General features: G+C 45.3%; 1 protein-coding gene across 1 annotated transcript; it reads right to left on the bottom strand.

Moving 5' to 3' along the window:
- Positions 1-15499: 15499 nt before the first annotated feature.
- On the bottom strand, positions 15500-21250 carry LOC123443059 (pentatricopeptide repeat-containing protein At5g67570, chloroplastic-like). The gene is made up of 9 exons (XM_045119298.1): positions 20643-21250; positions 20192-20383; positions 19982-20063; positions 19682-19873; positions 19452-19565; positions 18732-18825; positions 18458-18615; positions 16954-17379; positions 15500-16449 (listed from the first exon to the last, which is right to left on the bottom strand). The coding sequence occupies exons 1-9, from the start codon at positions 21209-21211 to the stop codon at positions 15742-15744; spliced, it is 2535 nt and encodes an 844-aa protein (XP_044975233.1). The 5' UTR covers positions 21212-21250; the 3' UTR covers positions 15500-15741.
- Positions 21251-24471: the final 3221 nt, after the last annotated feature.

The raw sequence follows: 24471 nt of genomic DNA, 5'->3' as shown, positions 1-24471 counted from the left end.
TGGGTTGTCATCATTCCTTAATTTATGTTCCCTCCTCCCTCCACGACCAAGCCCATGTTGGCTCATGTGGTCGCAACAACTCTAGCATTGAGTATTCAGGACAACATGATCCGCACCATGGGTGTGGGCGTGGAGGTTGGAATCGTTCTCAATGGTGTTGATGTGGGTGATGTGTTGCTCCTCTTGCTCGAGAAAGGAGTGATAATAGAGGAGGGATAGCAGCCCATGCAAGGACATGTTGGTGACAGGCTGGCTGAAGCCTGACTTTAGGTCGCTCAAGACATGGAGGATAAGGACCTCGTCAGTGTGTGGTAGATGATGACGTTCCGAAGAGTTTCCTCAAGCTACTTTAGCCAGCTACAGTATGTCACGATGAAGAGATAACCTTGATGGAGATTGTAGAGTGTGTGCAGGTCATAGATCCCCTGATGAGCATGGTTACCAAGGAAGAGGTTGTGGACGGCAAGCTAGGCAGAGTAGGTGGTATCATCAAGGTTGATGATGGTGGTGAGGGTCTCCTAGGAGGTGGTGTTGTACACTCAATTGATGATGCATGAGTTGAATGGTGTCCAATCGAGATTAGTGAGGCGCATGCGAGCATCGACGGAGTCATCAATGTGGTTGGTGAGTGCATACGTGGAGAAGACCATGATGGAGATCTACAATGTATAGTTGGATTCCTGGAGGTCGAGAATGATAGGAACATGTTGCCGGATGGGAACTTTCTAGATCACAATGACGGAGGGGGAGGGGTTGGCAAACGGGGTATTTGCGCCAGTGGATTCAGAAGAGGCGGTGTCCATGGCGAGTAGGTGCAGAAGTGAGGAAATGAGTATCACATGATTTAGGAAGAGGTTGATAGCATGCAAGAGCTTAGACTAGAAAAAAGATTTACCACACTTAATTCTATCAATGGTAGGGGATATATACCTATGTAAACGAGTGAGTAGTAGCCAACTAACCTAGCTACAAAAGAGTTAGATTTTAAGAACTAGGACAACAACATGCACTAACAAAACTAGTAGCACAACGTGTATATACACGTTGGCACATATACACCAGGTATGTAATTAAATTTGCTATTATCAACACTAAATGCAAAGATATCCACATAGTTTGGAACTTAACACCATAAAATTTACATAGTTAAGGGCATAATCATTTGTCCTAGAAAACTCAACTCCTAATTTAAGCCATTGAGGCCTTAGGAGACCATTAAAACCCAAAAATCTTGAGACCAAATATAATTAATTTTAAGCTACAGCCTTCGAAATCTGACACTACATTGATTAACAGACTGTGCAATTCTAGGATCAGGTTTTCATGCTAATTTTTACACCACATTTGGAATAATTATTTGGACTATCTATCTAGGTCCTTGTCTTAAACACTCTCTAAGAGTAAGCATGAGAGTATTACGGGTTTCTAAGAGTAAGCACTATCCATCTTCTTCAGTTATACGGGTTTCTCTTGTCTTAAATACTCTATAAGATTAAGCACGAAAGTTTTGGACAAAAAGGGGTTTCCCTCCGTTTCTAAATACAAGTCTTTCTAGACGTTCTGATAAGAGAGTACATACAAAGCAAAATAAATGAATCTACACTCTAAAATATGTCTATATACATCTGTTGTAGTTCTTTATTAAAAACTCTAGAAAGACTTATATTTAGGAACGGAGGGAGTAGTTTCTTCCCTCCTTTTTTTGTACCAGTAGTTGAAAGATGCAGCACAGTGGAACTATTACAAATTTTTGGTTGAAAGATGCAGCAGAAACATGGGGCACAACATATGCAGCGGTAGGAAAAGAGACACAAACTAGTGCACAAATGATGTATGAAAGATGGTGTACGGAAAATGCAGTGGAAAACATACAGCAAAAAAACTTAATAGGAACTAGAGTAAAGATGCTGCAGAAAAATATTGTAAAGAACTACGGTGCAAAATAAATATAATACAGAAAATACAATACAAAAAACCTAAGAACATAAGGGTGGAAAGCCAGCATGCATGTATTAGCAAAACACTAATTATATTAGTACTATCTACTGGCCATATGTCATTGTGTGGGTCAGGCCTGGTGTGGGTGCACCGAACTTGGGTGTAGGCCCTACTTTCCGTATATCATTTTGTCTTTTCAGGCGTGCATGACAGTCTTACTGAGACCGAGAGAGCATACCAGCGGCAGAATTCACCATCTTTGTGCAAGCTCGCAAATTTAGAACTTAAAAATTAGGATTGCTCATTGTGTGTGATAAAATTTGTGCAAACTCAGTTTCGTTAATCATAAATGGCATGAATGTACGAGTCAATGTACTATTTTCTTCCCATATATATGACCAAAATATGGCCAGATTCCACTATCGCAAGATAACGGAACAAGGAGCTCATCCAGCACATCAGAATAGCAATCATGATTAACAATTGCCATCGCGTGGTCGTGCGCAGCCCTAGCTCACTATGTACCCGAACCAAACACCTCGGGAAATCACCTAAACCCTGACGCTACCGACGACCACGACGAGAACAATAGGAACATGAAGTAAACTGAACATGAGATGTGGAGACTGGAGATGCATCAGTGACTTCAGCGATGAAAAATGCACACATCAGAATCGGGGTCAGGGCAGGGCAGACCGTAGTCACCGGAAAAGCAGCGGTGTCTCCCGGAGCAAACTGGAGCAAGTCGTTCAGAATGACAGTTTTTTTTTTTGAAAGATCCAGCTGATGGCTGGCATATATTTAGATAGCAGATAGCATGGCGGGAATACAAAAGGTGGGGTTAATCAATAGATCAAAAAAAGACATAACAGGAAAAATCCTCCAAAAAGAGGGTGAAAAAAGGTAGCCTGGCACATGCGCCGGACTCGTCACGTAATTTCCCCAAACGGGTGCTCTAGAAACACTGCTCCTGCTTGCCTCCAAAACTCAAGAGTTGTTGTGATTGAGGTGGATATGTTTGCTGCTCTTGCTGTTTTGTTTCTAAAAGTGCACTCGTTTCTTTCTTTCCAGATTTCTGACAGAATCAGCACGATCATTGTTCTGGTTCCTTTTTTGTACTCTGGTCTTGCCTTGCATATCATCTTGGAGATGATCTCTCTGGTTGTTTTTTTGTGAGCCCAAATTGTTGGGCTGAGTGAGGCGCATCCTATGCGAGATGCCGCCTCCACCCATACTGTTGTTGCGACGTTGCATTCCCAGAAAAGATGATTTGCTGATTCTAGATTTCTGAGGCATAGCTGGCAGAAATAGCTGTTTTGCCAGCCCCTTTTCTGCAATCTGTCGTTGCACCAGAGCCTATTTTTTGTCAGCGGTCATATGAATATCTTGAGCCTTTGCGGTGCCCAAGTTTTCCATGTAAAGTTGCTCATTTCCGACGCTGTCCGTCCTAGGAATTGAGCTTTGTATGCTGAGTTGGCAGTGTAAGTCCCCGAGGCCTCATGTCTCCATTTGATTTGGTCACTTGATTGCTATATCAGCTGGATGTCCGCTTCCTGGATCCATCTATGCAGACGGAGGACGTCCACCCAAAGGTGCGTTGTATCTCCGTGCGCAAGGTCGGCTATCCATGTATTGCCTTGTAGCGCCTCTTTCACAGACCTATTTTTCCTACGTGAGTGCCTGAACAGCATCGGGTATGCCGTCTTTAGCGCCCCCGCACCTGTCCAGGGGCATTTCCAGAAGGAGGCCGTTGTCCCATCCCCCAGGGTGACTGTCGTGGAGGCGCTGAAAAGTGCTCGGTCATCGTCATCGCATGGCAGCTGCATGTCGTTCCATGGCCTTTGCGGACTTGTCCATGACAGCCATAGCCATCTTAGCCGGAGCACTCTGGAGAAGCGATGCAGATCCAGCACCCCTAGGCCACCGCTCTCCATTGGGGAGCATACTATTGGCCAGCTAACTTTGCATTTCCCTCCACTGATATATTCTTCGTGTGCCCATAGGAAGCGGCGCCTAACCTTGTCGATCTCGTCGAGGAATTTTTTGGGCGCTCTCAGGACAGCTAGAGCGAAAGTTGGCAGCGCGGTGAGTACGCTGCGAACCAGGACCCGTCTCCCTGCGATGTTCATTAGCTTCCCTTTCCATCCTGCTAGCTTAGCTCTAATCCTATCTAGGATGAATTGAATGTGTACCAAGCGAATCCTGTTAAGGGTGAGTGGTAGTCCTAGGTACTTTATTGGGAAGCCTACCCTCTCCCCTCCGAAGGCTGCGAGCACAGCGTCGAGGTCTATGTCTTCACAGCGTATTGCCGAGACAGTAGACTTGGCAGGGTTGATGTGCAGACCCGTGGCATTTCCGAGGTCTCCTAGAATGCCCATAATCAATTCAATTTCTTCCTGTATGGGGTTTGCGAAGATGACGGCATCATCCGCATAAAGGCTAAGCCGTAGCGAGATGTCTCTGTCCGGCAGCGGCTGGAACATGTTCATCTCAGTGGCCCTACACAGGAGCCTGTGCATGGTGTCGATGGCTAGGATGAATAAGAGTGGGGACAACGGGTCTCCCTGTCGCAGGCCCCTTTTGTGCCAGATAGGTCTGCCCACGGAGCCATTTAGCGTTACCGTAGATGATGCAGAGCTAAGGAGTAGTGCTATCCAATCTCGCCATCTTGCTGGAAACCCTAGATGCTGCATTAGTTCTAATAGGTATTCCCAGGAGACGTTGTCGAAGGCTCTTGCGATGTCTAGCTTCAGCAGTAGCGTGGGGGTCTTCTTTCGGTGTAGAGATCTAACGGCATTTTGTACGTAGAGGAAGCTGTCTTGCGTTGACTTGGCACACAAGAAAGCTGATTGTGCTGGCGAGATTATGTTGTCGATAACCGTAGCTAGTCTTCTGGAGAGTACCTTAGCTATAAGCTTGGAGATCGAATGAATTAGACTTATCGGCCTGTAGTCCTGCACCTCGAAGGCTCCTTCCTTTTTTGGCAGCAGTACTATCGTGGCGGAGTTAAGCTTGGAGAAGTCTCCTCTAGTCAGGTGATAGAAGTTGTGAAAAGCCTGCATCACGTCCTCCTTAATTAGAGCCCAGCTCGTTTTGAAGAAAGTCCCCGTGAAACCATCCGGTCCCGGTGCCTTCTCCGAAGGTGATGCCTTGACTGCGTCCCATACTTCCCCTTCTGTGAAAGGGTTGTCCAAACCTCTCCCATCAACTGATGGTAGATCTAAAGAAGCTCAGTCTATTGTGACGGTGCGGGTAGCTTTTTTCCCTAACCCTTCGTTGAAGTGCCTATAGATGACTTCTTCTTTGTGTTGGTGTGTCGTAGCTATGTCGTCGCCAGCCTTTAAAGTGTGGATGAAGTTTTTTCGCCTCCTTGCTCTCATCTTGATGTGGAAGAATTTTGTTCCCGCGTCGCCCATCCTAAGCCATGTAAGTCTAGATGCCTGTCGCCGCCGTGCACGCTCGACCGCAGCGAGGCCGAGCATACGTAGCTTGAGGAGCTTTCGAAGATCAAACTCTGCGTCTGAAAGACGCCTGCTCTCTTGCGCTACATCAAACCTAAGGACTAATTCTGCCGCCATGTGGAATTGTAATTTTGCATCGCTGAAGAAGGATTTGCTCCAAATCTTCAGGTCCCGTGCAGTTCGCGTCATTTTGGCGAGGAGATGACAGAAAGCGCAGGTAGACTACACTGGTCTATTCCAAGCCCGTTCAACCGTGTCGTGGAACCACGGGAACCTAGGCCAGAAATTTTCAAATTTGAACATGGCAGGGCGTGTAGTTGCTGATGTGTCAGTGAGTACTAGCGGGCAGTGGTCGGAGGTGGCCGTGGATGCCGCGTGCAGTGACGCCGAGGGGAATTGGCATTCCCATGGAAGGTTGCAGAAGAACTTGTCGATGCTTACTAGCGTCGGGTTTTGTCGCTCGTTGCTCCACGTGTAGCGGCGGTTTGTACATCTAATTTCCTTCAACCCGGCAGTGTCGATGGCCTGCCTGAACTTGCCCATGAGCCTCCTGTTGAGGTTTAGGTTATTTTTATCCCTAGCCTCGTAAAACAGGTTGAAATCGCCGTTTATTAGCCACGGCTCCGCAGGCGGTGGCGTAGAGAAAGATAGCTCGCGGAGGAAAACTCCTTCCTGGCGTCGTCCGCTGGTCCATAGACCGAGGATAGCCAGAAAGGCTGGCTCTGTCCTAGCAGGGTGACCTTGCCAGTGATTGCAAAAATTCCTACCGCATGCGAAACTATTGTAGCGAGCTCTCTATTCCATAGGATTGCCGCCCCGCCGCTCGTGCCGATCGCCGGTAGCGCGATGGATTCTGTGAGTTGGGTTCCTCCTATCTCCTGCACTAGTTGTGGTGTCCATGCGTCTATCTTCGTCTCCTGGAGGCACAAAATTGCTGCTCGCGATGATTTTGCCATCTCACACACTGATGCCCTCTTTGCTGGTTGGTTTAGTCCTCTAACGTTCCAACACATGATCGGTGGTAGCTTGTCACTCATGGGGAAACTAACAAATCTCCGGTGACTACCTTCCTTTGGCCTTGGGCCCAGAACAAACACCTCCAACATAATCGGGGATCGTCGTCGCCCACCAATAGGCCCCAAGCTACGACAGCGATAGGATACGGCCTCGCTAACCTTACACAAAGGAAAGAAACCTAGCTCTAACCGTCTTCCCGCCGGTCGCTTCCGGATAAATACAAAGTTTACTATTAACATAACTAGACTACGGCCTTCTCGGCCACTACGTCGGGGCCGGCCATGCGAGCCATGGCTGTCAGGGCCTCCCCGTCGAGGCGGGTGAGCTTGGCGATGACCGCGATGTCGCTGTCCGAGAGAGGCTCATCGAAGCGTCGAATGAGGGCCTTTGCTACGTCCTCAGTCATCTTCTCCTTCGGTCCTAGCAGCCCTAGCTCCTTCACGAGACGGAGGGAGGCACGCTGCGCAACCAGGACGGTAGACGTGTTTGCTGCCTGCCGCGCGTTGTGCCTAGTCGGAGTAGCCTGCACTCTGCTCTTCGGCGGCGGCACAGACCGTCTGGTGGGTGGCACGGCCAGCAGAGGAGGCCTGCACTCGCGGAAGAGGCAAGGCTCCTTGCTGCCGCTTGCCTCGACGAGCTCGAGCTGGCTCACACGGCTGGTCACAGCTCCTAGCTGGACCTCCATCGTGCGCGCGGAGGAGGGAGTAGCCATGTTGAAGTGGCCGTAGTCCGACAGCGTGGGGCTGAAGGCGTCTAGCTGCAGCACCTCCCCTGCTGCCTCGAGCAGGGATCCTTCGTCGAAGTGCAGCGGCTCGGCCAGTACAACGTCTGCTGCCGCCTGAACATCGGCCGCCATGCCGTCGACTACGGGGGAGGTCATCGGCTGCTTGCTTGCTGTTTTGAAGAACTCGTCCACCGGGTCCTTTCCCGTGGTCGCGGCGTGAGCCTCTCGCGTCTATGCTGGTCTGACAGAGGGTGGTGGCGGAGGCCTGGACCTGCCCCGCTGTACGTGATGTCGCCTCCCCACCGAAGCCCTCCTCTCGCCCCGGCGTCGGCCGGAGGAGTCCCGTGATCGGCGTCTTGGCGCTGGAGAGCGGCTACGCTGCCGTGGAGCTGGTGGTTGTGGGGGGACAGCCGAAGCGCAGCTACGGCGGAGAAGAACGTCCTTCCAGGAGCGGTGTTCTCCCCCCTCGGGTCACCATCCCCGTCGCCGTCTTGCTCTCGGCCGCTGCGAGCCATACCCCGGCAGCCGACGCTCGCCACCGGCGCGCGGGCCTGGTGCTTCTTCCTTCCCCCATGCTGGTCGTCCTCTGTCCCCATTGTCCAGGATGCGGGCGCGACCGCCGGGAAGGGGGCGGCTTCGCCATCCGAGTCGGAGGACGGGATTCCGCTCCGCTCGGAGTGGGAAGAACGGGGGGACGATGGAGTCCAATCTTCAACCCGGTCGACGTGGATGAGCATGGAGTACTCGGCCGTCGCCGGGGGTGGAGCTACTCTTCTGTCTGGTGGGGAGAACCCCACCATCTCCTTGACGCGGCCTGTTCCCCTCGGTAGGATCCCGAGGCAGTGTTTGGTGGGGATGTTTCCGACATCATCGGTCCAAACCCAGCACGCAAACGTCTTCGTGTGGCCTCGCTCGAGCGTCCTGCTGTCGAGGCGATCAACTCTCACCCTCCTCCCGAGGATCTCCTCCGCCCCCTCGACAGACCAGAAGTGCATGGGGACGCCCTCGATGACGACTCGGACATGGAGCAGCAGCGAGCCGAACGAGGCGTGGTCGTGCTCGTGCTAGGAGGCGACGTTGAAGACGGCTCCGTCAACCCGGATGGAGGCCCGACGCAGTGCATTGACCTGCTGTGCCGGCTGGGTGAAGATCACCAGGTAGTGCTCCGGGTGGTGCGCCGTGACGCGCAGCGAGTGCTCGGGCACTGCGAGCTGCGCCTCCAGGGCCCTTCCCACCGCCATGGGGGACGATGCGTTGACGCCGTCGGCTGCAGACAGGGTGACGGCGTGGCTTCTGAGGAAGAAAATGGCCTGGTCTACTGCCGGTGAGGGAACGGCCACCGAGCGGCTGTCCCTAGGCCGCCTCGCAGGGTCGATGTGGTGCAGCATTGCAGGCCTCAGCGGCGACATGTAAGAAGCGACCGGGGGCGGAGGGAAGCAGACGCGCGCTTGTAGCGACTGGCCAGGAGCGGGCGGGCCTAGCCGGCTGCGAGCCGAGACCGGCGCCCCCGGAGGGAGGTGGCGTCGAGCGCAACTCCTAGCTATGTGGCCAGCTCTTCTGCAGAGAACGCAGTGTATCGGGTCTCTACACTCTGCCCTGCGGTGCTTGCTACTGAGGCACCGAAAACACCTTCCTCTGAACTAGCTTAAGAAGGCGGGCGGCGCTGCAGCTCTGCCCGAGAGGCGGTTTTGCCTATTATCCGCACGGCGCTGCCCGGTGACCAACGGGTCTGCCGAGGCCACGCGTCCCCTCCGGCGAACCACCTCTGACCATTGCCCAACCTTCCCCGAAATGGGAAGCAGAGGAGCGACGACTATGGACCTGAGGCGACGGGACGGCAAGGGCGCCGCAGCGACCGCGGGGTCCGAGCACGGCGCAGTAACGGCGGGCCCTGGGGAGTGCGGCAGCGGCCGGACCGTCGGATGCAGGAGCGCAAAAGGGGGTGCCGCGCTAGGTCCAGGGTGGAAAGGGGGTGAGCCTCCCTGTACCGAGGAGGAGCATTCACCCTGCAGCAGGATTCGCGGCGGCGCGGGGGGATCACGCGGGGACTCGGAGGCCGGAGAAGCCGGAGGAGACGTGGCCCGACCCGCGGATCCCGCCCCGCGCGAGACGACAGCGCGTGCAGGCGAGTGACCGGCGGATCTCGGCGAGCGGCTCGGGGCCATGAAGGCTGGTGTGGTGGCCGCCGCGGCCGGAGTGGCCCATGGCGCGGAGGGGAGTGGAGGGGCTCCCTAGCTCATGCCTGCGGGGTAGCGCTTGTTGGAGGGTGCATTATCAGATTTTACATATTGTATAGTTGATCCATCCTTCAGAATGACAGTGAGGTCATTGATGCTCGCCGCTGCCGCTCGTTGGCGAAGAGGATTCCTGGCTGACATGAAAGCAATCTGGAGTCAGGACGACGGCTCGACAAGGACAACAAATAGTACAACGTTATATAGATTGTTCGAAATATTAGCTAATGTTAAGTAACAACTGAGCAAAAAATGGTTAAGACTAGATCTACTTTACATATTTGTTTGCAATGCGATTCCGATAAAAGACTTCGTTAAAACGAGTTTGGAAACAAAATTCACATAGCTAAGGATCGAATTCAGACCGATATGTTTGCTAAATGTCAGCTTCAAAATTTCAGACCGATATGTTTGCTCAATGTCAGCTTTAAATTTTTTTACAAAGATTGGCACGAATAGGTTAACGAAGATAGCGCATTCAGTAGTCCAACCAACACAGACGGTGTTTATGCCTGGGAGACACATCTTAGAGGGTGTTGTTGTCCTGCATGAAACGCTGCACGAAATTCATACAAAGAAACTAGATAGGGTTTCCTTTAAACTGGATTTCGAGAAAGCATATGATAAAGTCAAATGGTCATTTCTCCAACACGCCTTACGTATGAAAGGATTCAATAAAAGACAGAGAGATCAGGTTGATACTTTCATTCAGAAATGCAGTGTCGGGGTTAAAGTTAATAATGACATTGGTCATTTTTTTCAAACACACAAGGGATTAAGGCAGGGTGATTCAATGTTTCCAGTGTTGTTCAACATTGTAACAGACATGTTGACAATACTCATTGCTCGGGCCAAAGAAAAGGGCCAAGTAGGAGGCCTTATTCCACATCTGATAGAGGAGGGTGTATCTATACTGCAATATGTAGATGATACGATAATTTTTATGAAACACGATATGGCTAAAGTGAGGAATATGAAACTACTTTTGTGCTTATTTGAACAACTTTCGGGGCTGAAAATTAATTTTAACAAAAGTGAACTTCTATGTTTTGGGAAGGCAAAAGAGGAGCAAAATGCTTACAAGCAGCTATTTGGATGTAAAATGAGATCACTACCGTTTAGCTATCTCGGGATTCCTATTCACTATAGACGAGTGACGAATAAGGAATGGAAATGTATTGAAGATAGATTTGAAAAAAAACTAAGTTGCTGGAAGGGCAAGCTTATGTCATATGGAGGGAGGCTAGTACTAATAAACTCAGTGTTAACAAGTCTGCCCCATGTTCCTCTTGTCTTTCTTCTAAGTCCAGTAGGGGGTACAAAAAAGACTAGATTTTTACAGATCGCGTTTATTCTGGCAAAGTGATGAGGCTAAGAAGAAATACGGGTTGACACGTTGGGATATTATATGTAGACCAAAAGACCAAGGGGGGTTTGGACATTGAAAATTTGGAAATAAAGAACAGGTGTCTGCTTAGCAAATGGCTTTACAGGTTATCCACAGAGACCGAGGGGATGTAAATTCAAATATTGAAGAATAAATACTTACATTCCAAGACTTTAGCACAGGTTACATCTAGATCAAACGACTCACCTTTCTGAAAAGGGTTAATGAAGATAAAGATGACTTTTTTCAGATGGCCAAATTTGTAATTCGTGATGGTGCCTCAACAAGATTTTAGGAAGATATTTGGCTTGGGGACACTCCTTTAGCACTTCAATATCCTATGATTTATAATATTGCACAACATAAAGAGGACTTTGTGTCCACGATACTACAATCGATACCTCTTAATATGTAGTTCAGGCGAGCTTTAGTGGGAGCACGCTGAAATGCATGGTTACATCTGGTCACAAGACTTATGCATGTACAATTATCTGACCAGACAGATAGTGTTCGGTGAACTTTAGCTGTGAATGGTGTATTCTCAGCAAAGTCCATGTACACAGATCTGATAAACACTGGATCACTCCCCAGATCATTACATATTTAGAATATCAAAGTGCCACACAACATTAAAAAAGTTATGTGGTTTATACACAAAGGTGTGGTATTAACCAAAGATAACTTGATAAAACAAAGATGGGGAGACAGACGTAACTGTTGTTATTGTGATCAGAATGAAACAATAAGACACTTATTTCTAGACTGCACTCTTATAAAACTACTATGACACACTGTTCATATAGCTTTTAATGTTACTCCACCTACATGCATTAACTCGTTATTTACAACGTGGCTCAACGGAGTAGACGCTAAAATATCAAAACTTATCAGAATTGGGATTTGTGCTCTATTTTGGGCTATATGGAATACCAGGAATGACATGATTTTTAATGACAAGAACTTCAACAACTTTTTGCAGGTTATCTTCAGAGCGACATCTTGGATCCTTATGTGGTCGTTAGTCGGCCATGCGGACTCCACGGAGCTTATGGATATTGGGTGCAATCGATGGGAGATGGTCGCACGGACTATCTTCAGCCGGATATGACAGTTTTTTTTTCATTTCACCTTTGTTTTGATTATGAGCTTTAGAGCTTTGTAGATCTAAGACTATGTTTTAAACCTATTTTAATAAAATTGTTGCATGCATCGATTGATGTAGAGACCGGGGACTCGGTTTCACTTTTCAAAAAAGGAAAGCTAAGGATCGAGTTTGTCCTGACTAGTCTCTAATTTTAATATGATCAACAAACATCATCCACGTACACCTATCTCATACCATGAAAGACGCACTGAAACTCTAGGGATCCTCCTAGCAGGCAGATGACAACTAGACCCATATACTCCCTTCATGCCTAGTTTTTTTTCAACAATAATTATTTAGATATAGGAAGAAAGTAGTTAACATAAAAACAACACCTGACATGCAAGAACGTATATACTCCTTTCCTCTCAAAATAAATGTCGCTAAGTGTCGTAAATTTAATACTAAATTAATATAAATTTAATACTAAAACAATGATATTTATTTTAGAACGAAGGGAGTATACAACAACAACAAGCGATCACGCGGCAGAATCAGGTAGGGCAGACAGATTTCAATTCATCATCCGGTGAGTCTGTACGTACGATGACTTGGAAATAAATCGGAAGAAAAGGAGGTAGCTAGTGAGGAGATGTCCAAGAGCACGGTGGCTGGAGATCGATGAATTCTCTCACATTCGCAGCGTCACGTGGTCGCCTTTGGTGCCCGCCGCTGCCGGTTGCCGGCAAGGAGAGAGATTCGGGGTCAGTGCGACGGCTAAGGGCGCCTTTGGCTGTTTGCATTTAGATCAATCAAATTTCTGCGGGACGAAAACTAATTGTTTGGCTGTCCACTCTGCATTCATGTTTCAATCCGTACGAAATTTAAACAGTTTCAGGCCTAGCACACAAGCTACTGTCGAATCGTCAGTTTTTCCACACCGAGACGGGAAGCGGCCACACGTGACTTTTGGTTGCACGCCTCGATGAGCGCGAAAGACGGACTGGACATCTTATAACTCCCTCTTCCTCTTCTGTCAGTGTCCATTGCTCCATTCACACCACTGCCTCTCACTCTCCTCACCGCCCCTTGCTTTCCTCTCCTCTCCTTTCCTCTCCTCCAATGAGTCGTCCGTCACCGCGTTGTCCGCTAATCCTCATCAGTGTTGGTCAGAACCGCATTCATGAACGCTAGGTTGCCGGCTTGACAAACTCCGGGGTAGACCTGATGCAGGCTTTGTGGGCGTCATCTCCACTGCGCACCAGGCCGCCACGTCCGGCTGGTGATTTGCATCTACTCATCTCGTAAGCATAAATGCAGACAACCAAACATCCGGCCGTAAAGTGACATATGGTGCAATGTAGGCAACCAAACAACATGTAGATGTTGGTTTGTTGCCTATTTTCTTTTCTTAATCTGGCTAGCTTGAGATGGAAACGAAATACAGGTATTATTCACTTTAGGCAACCAAACGCGTACTAAATAAGGGAATATCCTATTTGGCGCCCGTTGCTTCAAGCAGTCAGCGCTTCGCACACACGAGCGACCGAGTAGCGACGCAACGGGCCGGCCCAAATAACTGATCAAGCATTCCGATTTTGGAAACATTCTAAAGGTTCCAACATGTTTTTTCTGGTTTTGGGAAACTAATAGAAGGTTCTCTGGACCATTTTTCTTTTCTTTTTTCCTTTCTGTTTTTTTCTGTTTCTGTTTTAAATAATGTTCTTGATTTTAAAAAAATGTTCTTCAAATTCGAAAAATATTTTTTATTTTAAAAAAATTGTTCTGGATTTTCAAAAAGTGTTCTTGATTTAAAAAAAAATCTGTATTTTCGAAAATGTTTCGGAATTTGAAACAATTCTCCTAAATTTGAAAAAATTAATGTTCCGGAATTTGAAAAAATGTTCTGGATTCTCAAAAAACTGTTCTGGAATTTAAAAATGTTCTGGAACTTGAAAAATGTTTGGGAATTTGAAAAATGATTCCGGAATTCAGAAAAAAAATTGGAATTTTAAAAAGTATCCCGGAATTTAAAAAAATGTTCCGGAATTTGTATCTAATTGTTTCGGATTTTTAGAAAAAAATCAAAATTTGAAAAAATGTTTTGGATTATATCCTTTGTTTTTTGTTAATGGGCCGGCCCAGTTGTGATTCCTCTGTGCGTCCACGCGCTGCTGGATGCAAAGAGCGTCCGATAGGACCTCCCCTAAATGAGGGTTTTGCCACTGCACGTACACGTGAATGACCAGACCTGTTGGGTGGCACTTGTATTATTTCTGTAGAGAACTAAGGACCAGTTTTTTTGGTAGCTTCTAGAATAAGGTGAAATAAGCTGCCCCATACCCAGCTTATTTTATAAGCCCAATCAAATATATTCTTTTAAAAGCATACTAATTAAGTCTTGATTATTAGGCTTTTAAAAAAATATTTTTAGTTGGGTTTCTAGAATAAGCTGGCTAGAAACCCAAAAGAGCTACCAAAAGACCTAGCCCTAATTATGGTCCATAAAAGCCCCGCACGTCTTGGGCCAAGCTACCCATTAACACAGCCCATCTGCAGTTTTCCCGTGTAGTTTTTGTATGAGAAATCAGCAGGAGCTCTGTTTTTGCATTAAGAAAAAAAGAGTTGATCAGTTTATAAGTTTCCCGTGTAATTTTCCCAATCTCAAAAAGGGGAAATCTAACATATGTACAGGAAACTAAGAAAAGGTTTTCCTAATTTCATAATGAGTTCTTTTCGAAAAGGAAACACAAAACTAGGTATAAATGGAACCGATCAACTCCAAAATGTGCACAGATACCCAGTCGCATTTCATTGCGACACCTAGTTAATGTTAAAATCTGCAATATCTTATTGCCATGGTTCTATGGCTCCAGCGAGCACACATAATCAGTGGTTCACAGATTGATGTCATTTTTTTGCAAAAAGAAGAGTCCTATTATTCCTACTAAATAACATGTTCCTCAGTATCCTTCTCGATCTAATGGTACAGATCCACTTCTTACACACAAAGTTCAAAAAGGTTAATTATGTGTTTGTTCACCAACTTGTGTTTTTCTAACTTAAACGTGATTAGGCAAAATTAGACATAATTAGGTGTTAGTACTGTAGGATGAAGAAACAAGCTAGATGGACCGGCCTAGCCCATTAAACCACAGACCTATCTTCATATCTTCTACTAAAGCTCCTGTATGGTTGCTCAAAAAAAGGAAGTTTTTTGTATGGTGTAGTTGACAGGAAATTTAGGTTTCCTGCTCACGCCGCCTCTTCCCCTCGTCCTCTCTCCCTTGGTGCACGAGGCTGCTTCTCTCTCTCTTCCTTTGTCCCTTGCTAGAGAAGCTCGATCTCTCGTCGAAGAAGCCTGATCCCTCGCCATAATCGGTCAATTTATCGTCGGGGTAGCTGAATCCTTCGTCGACTAGGATGAATACTTGCATGGGAGGTAGAATCCTCATCAGGGAGATCGAGGACCTCGCCAAACGCTTTTTTGAACACCTTGGGTCAAAGCAAGGCGCTAGGCCAACGCCTACCGCTTAAGCACGCCTAGGCGAGCGCCTGATAGCGCTTTTTTAAATAGTACTTACAAATGAAGTTACTACACCACTCGCAAAAAAAAAGTTAATACACAGTTTTGTCCCTAAACTGTCACACATATTTACCCCGGAGCAGCAGTTAACAATATCTCCGCAAATAGTTTGTGCAAAACAAGAGCATGTGTGCAAATAAATACTCACAGGTTGGTTTACTCTTCTACAGAACTTCGGTGGGATCACAACAACCAGAAGCAACCTAAGCCTGTGGGACTCCATAATTCCCGCATTAACCAGGCCAGTTCTAATTGATGTGAGAATTTTACACTAATAACATCAAACAACATACTCAGGTGCTTCATTCATTTATCCCCTCATAGTTGCTCTACTTCCCTTCTTCGGAGCAAATATGTCATCAACACACTCCTGCTCCCATGATTCAAGAATTTCTGATGCTGTCGGCATCTTTTCATATGAACTACAGTTACCAAATGAGCTCATGGAATCAAGCACTTTGTCGATCGCAGATACTTGTGTGCCCCAATGCGCAAGATTACGATGTTCGTCTTCTGAATGCGGACCACGCAGTACAATGTCCCCACCCGAGCCAGCTTTGACATCTGATACAGGGATACCAGTACTGGAATCAGAGAATTCATGACTACCCAATGAGTCCTTGCAAGAGAGCTCATCATGTTCCATCAAATTGCTATGTGAACAATTATCTGCTTGAGGCTCTTCAGCGTCTTTCGCCAACATTGTCGCACATTGGGACTGCAATGCTCTTACAAAACTATGTCCGGGATCTGTTTTGATGGCATCGCTAGTACTGAGGTGCGTTATCAGGTCCTTCAACCCATGCACCCTGAATCGATGTGAATTTTGCAGGAGTAGATCGCTCCATTGCTGTTCATTCATATTGACTGAAGCTGCAGACATAGTATTCATGAGATGCAATGTCCTTCCATAGTCGCTTTCAGCAATAGTTTGGCAAATATTTTCAGTGAACAGCTCTACATCAGGGATTTCTCCTCTTTCAAGTATTGAATCAAGTGCATGCTCCACCAAATAGGGCTGCAAAACAAAAGCATGATGAGTAAATAATTCTGCACTTGGTCACCCTCGGTGCAAGCACACTCCACGTCAATTGCCAGCAGGCTAAAGGTATTTGGAATGTCCTCTCTTGGGGTCAGATGCACAAAATAGTACAAACTTGAAGAAGATATGCCAATGTAAATTGAAAATAAATTTGGATATGAAAGAAATAAAAGCAACTTGGATTGTGATGACAATGACGATCATTATAAGGTGGAGTTTCAGGTGTCACATTTCTTCTGGAGAGTTCAAACTGTCACACAAACAGGGGTGCATATTATAATAATTAGATAGCAAACAAATGTTAACTCCATGATGAACACAATAATTCTATTTGTTAAATAGGATGCAAAAGGCCATATTTGCACCGATATCTTGAACATAATATCCAGACATGGATCTGAGCTAGTACTGTGTTAAGAATGGAAACGCGAAGTCATATACCTCAAAAAAAGGTTATGGGGTAGTAGATAATAAACACACCTTTCCAGCTCTGGATGCCTTGATGAGCAACCATGAATATTTGCTTTGATCTAGATGGTGTTGAGAAAGAGTCATCTTTCTGTATACATTTTCGAAATATTCCCACTGTTGGGCGGATGCAGATGCTTCAAGTATAGAGCTGTATGTATACACGTCTGCTTTAAGTGATGAATGGCCGCGGATATGTGGCTGAGAACTACATGTGGTGGTCTCAAACAAGTCTTTTGCCTTCCCAAACATATCACAACGTCCATAAACTTTTAGCATGACATTTATCGTCCCAATGTTTGGAGTACAGTAGTCCTTCATTGACTCAAATATCGAGATACACTCGGAGATATATCCACCATCAAAAGAGGCTAGGATCATGCCAGTAAATGCGAACTCCAGTGGTTTAGTGAGGCGAAACTGTTCCATCTTCTCAACCTGAAACAGAAAAATTATCATAAGAATATATTGCATGCATCTGTTTTGTTTACTCTCCGAGTCCCCACAAGGAGATATTACTTGTGCAATAAGGATACAAAACAGTAATGCCGGTGTTTTACGGAAAAAAGATTACTTAATTTGACTCCGGAAGAAAATGGAGCCAGAGTGGAGATACAAAACAAAACCCGCAATAGAAGAGGAAAGGCGTATCCTCTGTGCTCTCTGTTTTAGAATATACGACGCGTTGGACAAGACATGGTGACCAAGAATATTCGTAGTATTTGTCTACTAAAGTAGAAATATATATAAAAAATGGACTTGCTTTACATAAAATATATCGGTACAATACAAAATATAATCAATTTAGGTTGTTCGGTACAAACTAGCAGTCAAAGTTAAGGATGTTTGACGACTCAAATTCTAGAACAACACATCTTTGTGAACAGCAGGAGTAAGAATTTTTTTGACCGGAACAGCAGGAGCTCTGTTTTTCATTATAGTACTAGGGGGGGGGGGGCTGTACATGGGCTGTTGAGGGGACCAGCCAGAAAGGCAGAAAGGGAAGAAACTATTTCAAAACTTGAAACAAACTGAGAAAGGCAGCACCTCAAATAATCCTGAAAATGTTGTGCGGAGTTAATGACGCATTACCACATAAGACTTCCAAAACTAAAAACCATCATTTGTGTTAGTAGCATTTGAGATTTTGCATGCCAGAACTCAACTTTCAGCAGATAAGTGCAGCTTGAGGTGGCAAGAACCCCTAGTGGGCACAAAGTCTACCTCGTGGCTTGTCCAGTAACAACCAGATTGGCTATTCTCAGAAGACCATACACACATCGAAGATCAGAGCATCTTTTTTCTTCAGCTTTTTTTGCCAGCCAAAGAAAGCTATCACAATACTCCTAACCTTGGTAGGACATATGGTCCTGAGCTGTTTTTCTAAACAAATCGTGAAGAAATCAAATCATATAGCTAGCACACACCACAAAAGGCAACACTATTTGACCAGTTACACCAAAAAGAAGAAAGCAGTATAATTGCAGATATAAATGCAACATGATCGATCACAAACCTGTAACATAGCATCTTTCCACCTTCCTTTATTGCAAAGACAGCAAGCCAATTCATAGTACACAGTTGCAGCTCCAACGACTCCTCTTTGTTCCATGTCTTTAACTGCTTCAACTGCTTCATTCACTTTCCCTTGTTCCCAGAAGGCTCTTACTAAGACTGAGTGCAAATATTTGAAGGTCAACTACATAACTGAAATGTCAAATAACATATCCAATGAATATAACTACAATGCATGAATGCAAGACATCAGATGAAGCTTACTGCAACGCTACCTTTATAAGTTATCGCTCTTGGAGGTACCCCTTTTCTCTGCATCTTTTCAAAGAACTTCTGGACAAACTCATACTTCTTGGATTTAAGCATAACCTTTCAGAATGCAGCCCCAGTAAGAATAACAATATGGCAAAATAAATGACAGATTCAACAAAGAAAAACACCATATTTTTCTTAAATGTGATACCATATTATTTCCTTGTGAGTGGAACAGATTGGACAAATGAAGATATGAGATAAAGGACATGCATATGAGGAAGATAAATAACTTGATATAAGGGTAATGTTAATATTGCCAGGGCAAAATCAGAGCACTGAATCTATAGAACAATACAAACAGAGACCAACAATTCTAACCCAGATGCATGTATTATGGCCTGAAGAATATATACAATAAGACAGGCCTGGGTAACTAACTGTTGTGGTTCCCAAAAACAAACACAACTTGTCAATAATATATTTTAAAACACGGTGGACATTGTATAGAGGCTCGGTCAGTTAAATTCGGATTGGAGGGAGTAATAAGTTTTATCATCGTGTCTTAACAGATTGTACCCATAATAATAATTTAAAACATGGTAATAATCAAATAAGTTAGTGATATCTTCCTCGAGATATAAATGCCACAAAATATTTTTAAATATGTATACGAAACAAGAATAGAAAAATGTTACTAAATTACCCAAATTTCAATACCAATTATCAACTAAACATGTTACCTCCATTGCCAAGCCAAATGTCGCTCCTGTAGGTGTCAATCCACCAAATCGCATTTTCTGGAACACCCAAAATACCCCTTTCCACTGCTGTGATAGTACGCAGGCATTAAGAACCTATAAACCAAAGGTCGAAGTGACAAGACAATCAACTTTCCAACAAGATCAAGACTTCTTCCAAGAGGACACTAGGAAAAAGGAATGAAAAGAAAAGCTGCAGAAGCTACTCTCACCGAGTTATAAACGAGAACATCTGGCTCCAACAAAGGATCCCAATCTTTGCGTCGCATCATCATTACCCTTTTTGAAGGCTTCTGTCTCATATAATCGATTATCTTAATTAGCTCATTGAGAAGGCCAGCTCTACCAAGTGTAACAGCAATACTATGGTACGCAGCCATATCAGGGTATATTTGAGCATCTCCCTGATGTGAAGCAAGATAAAACGTCTGTGTCAGATACTTTTTCTGTATTTTGAAAGAAGGAAACATACAAATTAATTAATTAATACGATTATGGGCAAAAAAAACTACCCTCATGATGGTGAAAATCCGCAGTGCTTCAGTTGGCATCCATGCTTTCCCAAGGATTGACAGTAACTTCGTGTACACAAACCTAGACATGGAATAATTATATTAGTTAAGTTATTCATATTCCAGCATAATTTTGTACCATGAAATTACGCTTAAAGTGGCTGGAAAGAAAGAAATGAGTACCAAATGAATGCATAAACAGAAAACTACCTGCTTCTTCGATGCTTGTAGCTGTTCTCATTGTACACCCACTCAGTAACAGCAACAGCCTGCCTCCAGTTTCCTTTTGCCTCGAGCCCTTTGAGTATTTGTAATAAATTATCTTCATTATATATTAGGTCAGCTTGTTTCATCATCCTAGTAAGCCTCCAATCACCCGAACTAAGGTCCACTTCATTGAGCCTGTTCGACAAACTTGTTTACTGAATTTTGGAAAACAGAACACGTCGAGTTCACATGTGACTTGATAATTAAGTATGAATGTCGTATAAATAAACATGTGTCTAGCTATTAGATATAATCCATGCTAACTCTATAAATTAATTGCCTGCTCCATGGAGGTAAATGGGTCACTTGTTTATCATTCTTTTCCCACGCAAAGCTGCTAAATGGGCACAAATCAAGAACGCCTGAAAGCGCAAGCGTAAGAATATAGTACTACCTGCTGACCAGCAACTCAATCCTCCTCTCCTCGTCCCCCACCTCCGAAATCCAGCCAGAGCCGACACGCCTCTGCTTTCCCCTGGCATCCTCCACCCCCTCATTTTCTACGTCGCCGTCAAGAAGCCACTGGAATCTGTCACCGCTCCTCTCCTCGAGCATCTTCCGCAGGCCGACGAGCCCGTCCTCGCCGGAGGCCGCGCGCGGAGGGCCCACGACGCCGCGGGCGCCGTGCCAGGGCCGCCCCATGAGGACGCGGTACTCCTCGGCGGCCGCGCGGAAGCGGGCCTCCTCTTCTGCCACCAGCGCGTCCTCCTTCGGTGGCGCGGTGGCGGTGGCGGTGGCGGCCTCCTTCCTCGCCCGCCGGAGCGACTTGCCGGCCTCCTTCTTGCGGAGGGCATGGAGTATCTTGGGCGTCGCGGATACGCCCTTGCGGAGGAGGCGGCGACGGAGCGTCTCGTTGGTCGGGGTCGGGCGGGGCTTGCGGTTGGGGCCTGGGTGGGGGGTGGGGGTGGGGTTTTGGAGGTGGAGGGAGAGGTGGAAGCCAGGGGAGGGCGAGGAGATAGCCATGACCGGGAACGCGCGGAATGCAGCACAGCAGCAGCTGCATCTCCGCGGCAGCTACTTCTCAACTGGGCTTTACACACTTGCCTGTTGCCTCCGTGGCGAACGAAGAAATGCCCACTTCCAGCCCTTTATCAACTCCAACTTCTGTGCTTTGGCCCAAGCTTACCCTATTAAAATTTGGCTAATCTTATAGTAAAAAAATAATACTACCTTCGTTTTAAAATTCTTGTCTTAGATTTATCGAGATGTGAATGTATCTAGTTACGTTTTAGTATTTAGATACATTTATTTTTGGGAGTGCCTAGAACTCAGCTAGCTGAGATTTTCTATGATCTGATTCACATAATATCATTTTATTTTGCATTTATCTTTTTTATTTTCTTTAGCCCATCATTTTATTCTTTTGGGCTAATATGTTATATTTTTGGTTGTTGTTGCTATGCGTCCCATCTAGCCAGCCCAATAACTACTGGTTTGGTTCTCACGTCGTATCTTTTTAAAAAAATCGCTCATGGAGAAAAAAGTAACGTAATGACTTGTTAGCTTCAACTACTTTGACCATTAAGCATTTTTGTACAAAGAAGTAGTGTGTCCTTATTATATAAATTATGATGTAATAATTTGTTTTTTCTTAGTATAAAAAACAAATTGATTCTAGCTTTTTCATGTAGTTGCTGCACAAATATGATTTGCAGTTACGACCCGCCTGTGAATATTTGTAGTTGTGACCCAACTATGAATACTTGCAATTGCACCCCGACTATGAATACTTGCAATTGCGACTTTACTTTGAATATTTGTAGTTGCGATTACACTTTGAATACTTGTAATTACGACTTGAATACTTGCAGTTGCGGCTCGACTTCGAATACATGGAGTTGCGATCCGACTTTGAATACTTGCAGTTGCCACCCGACTTTGAATATTTGCAGTTGTGGCCCTATTTCAAATCTTGCAGTTGCAACCCAATTTTAAATGCTTGCAGTTGTGGCCCGACTTCGAATACATGCAGTTGCGACCCGACTTTGAATACTTGCAGATGCGACCCGACTTTGAATATTTGCAGTTGCGGCCCCATTTCAAATCTTGCAGTTGCGACCCAACTTTAAATACTTGCGATTGTGGCCCGACTTCGAATACATGCAGTTGTCATCCGACTTTGAATATTTGCAGTTGCAATCCGATTTTGAATATTTACAGTTACAGTCACATTTCAAATCTTACAGTTGCGATCCGATTTTGAATATTAATGTCATTAATATAAAAAGAAAAACAAAAAGAAGACACTAAAAACATTAAAAAAGCACGAACTAAAAAGTAAAAGAAACACTAAAAAGTATGACACACAACAAAAGCATGCTACAAAATATGAGTCGACGGGACATAATTTAGGGCTGGTATAGTCTTGTCATATATAAAATGTACGGCTGCGAGAAAAACAAATTTGCACGTAAGCGCCATGATCAAAAACAGTAAATCATACAACCATCTCACCAAAAAACGCTAATCGCGATTAGGCATCATCCGACGGCTGACAAAACTGAGCGTGACCAAAAGGAAAACTCAGCTAGCTGAGAACTAGCCAAACCGTTTATTTTTAGACAAACCTAAGACAAGAATTTTAAGACGAAGGGAGTACCTCTCAAAAAATATTAAAAAATAATAGATTTGAAAAACAATGGCCTAAAAATGGCTAACTCATTTTGATCAAGGTTTTGGTTGTCCATGTTTTAATCAATGGTGGTCACAAAAGTAAACTCTTAAAATAGGCTTTCGTCATGTTTTATATATGAAGTAAAAAAACACAGTACAATACTGAACGATATAAGGTGAAGAGGAAGCCCTCAAACACGCAAACCACAAAAAGCTAAATTGACTACGTTGTGATAAAGGATACAATGGATCATCTACTCTTGTGGGTAATCAATGCTTCTCTAAGAAAAGTGTGAAAGGAGCTTTCTAACATACGGGTCATGCCTTGCCGGTGGCGTACTTGGTAGGAGACACACCACTGTCCTAGGCAAATCTAGGGGGTGCCATGGCACCCACTTTAATATACAAAATGATTTTAACTACAAATTTAACATTAGTTTTCTAAAAAAAGTTAACGTTATTTTAGGGCAATTTGTTAATATTACAATGATGTTTAGATCAAATTATATTATCTATAGTGTAAGCTTTCACAAATTCTAAACTGCCCATGGTGTTGAGGTCCTAGGCCTGCCACTACGAACTAATACATTGTCGGTGTCTTGGGCTGGGAGGTGTTAATCATGTCGGCCCCTCAACCATGGGTTGGGCGGAGGACCCCCACACAACCGACAAGTGGGCCATGTTTGCGATGCCCAAGGGCGTACTCAAGATGAAATCCTCTAAGACTTGGCGCCTACTTCAAGAAAATTTTGAATCATCGGCATGTGTCGGTGTAGTGAACAAAGGGTGTTCATACCCCTGACCACGCACCGGCAAGTTGTGGCCTCCATGCTGGGAGGGAGTTGGCAGAGAGTGAGTTCACCCAAAGACACTTAAGGCACGGTAGATCAATACCGTGAAGAAGGCTTCGAAGAAGGTCATCGAGAAGTACTAAAGGCCTTCCCAGGCTCAAGACCTAGCCAGGATCCAGATTACCGGGAAGCAGACTGTCACGCCCAAGATGCGATCATATCCTCAATTTGGCACGAGGGCCTCGTCAGGGATAGAAGCGCATCTCGTCGTTTTGCAAGAATGGATATCGTTACAAGTACATGTACTGAAAAGATGAGATATATAAAGAATTGGCTTACACTCGCCACAAGCTACATCAGAGTCAGAGTAGTACAATATATAAACATCATGAATAAGAGCAGGGTCCGACTACGGACGAAAACAAACGAGAAAAGAAAAGCGACGTCCATCCTTGCTATCCCAGGCTGCCGGCCTGGAACCCATCCTAGATCGATGATGAAGAAGAAGAAGAAACAACTCCAAATGAACAATCAAAGCGCTCACGTCAAGTAACCTTTACCTGTACCTGCAACTGGTGATGTAGCAATCTGTGAGCCACAGGGGACTCAGCAATCTCATTTCCAAAGGTATCAAGACTAGCAAAGCTTAATGGGTGAGGTAAGGATAAGTGGTGAGGTTGCAGCAGCGACTAAGCATATATTTGGTGGCTACACTTACGAGTACAAGAAATAAGAGGGGGGAGATCTACGCATAGCATACGTGACTACTGATGATCAAATGTATGATCCTGAATACCTACCTATGTTAGACATAACCCC

The sequence above is a fragment of the Hordeum vulgare genome, chromosome 3H (assembly GCF_904849725.1).
Source record: "Hordeum vulgare subsp. vulgare chromosome 3H, MorexV3_pseudomolecules_assembly, whole genome shotgun sequence".
In the NCBI taxonomy this organism is placed as follows: domain Eukaryota; kingdom Viridiplantae; phylum Streptophyta; class Magnoliopsida; order Poales; family Poaceae; genus Hordeum; species Hordeum vulgare.
The sequence above is the reverse complement of the archived record's forward strand: the minus strand, read 5'-3'. Positions and strand labels throughout refer to the sequence as shown.

What these genes read in the sequence shown, in the direction of transcription:
- LOC123443059 (XM_045119298.1), bottom strand. Translation starts at nt 21,211, where the DNA reads ATGGCTATCTCCTCGCCCTCCCCTGGCTTCCACCTCTCCCTCCACCTC. An exon ending in ATTGAGTTGCTGGTCAGCAG is followed by an intron (nt 20,384 to 20,642) that starts GTAGTACTATAT and finishes TTTGTCGAACAG; the next exon opens with GCTCAATGAAGTGGACCTTA. An exon ending in CATTTGGCTTGGCAATGGAG is followed by an intron (nt 18,826 to 19,451) that starts GTAACATGTTTA and finishes GCATTCTGAAAG; the next exon opens with GTTATGCTTAAATCCAAGAA.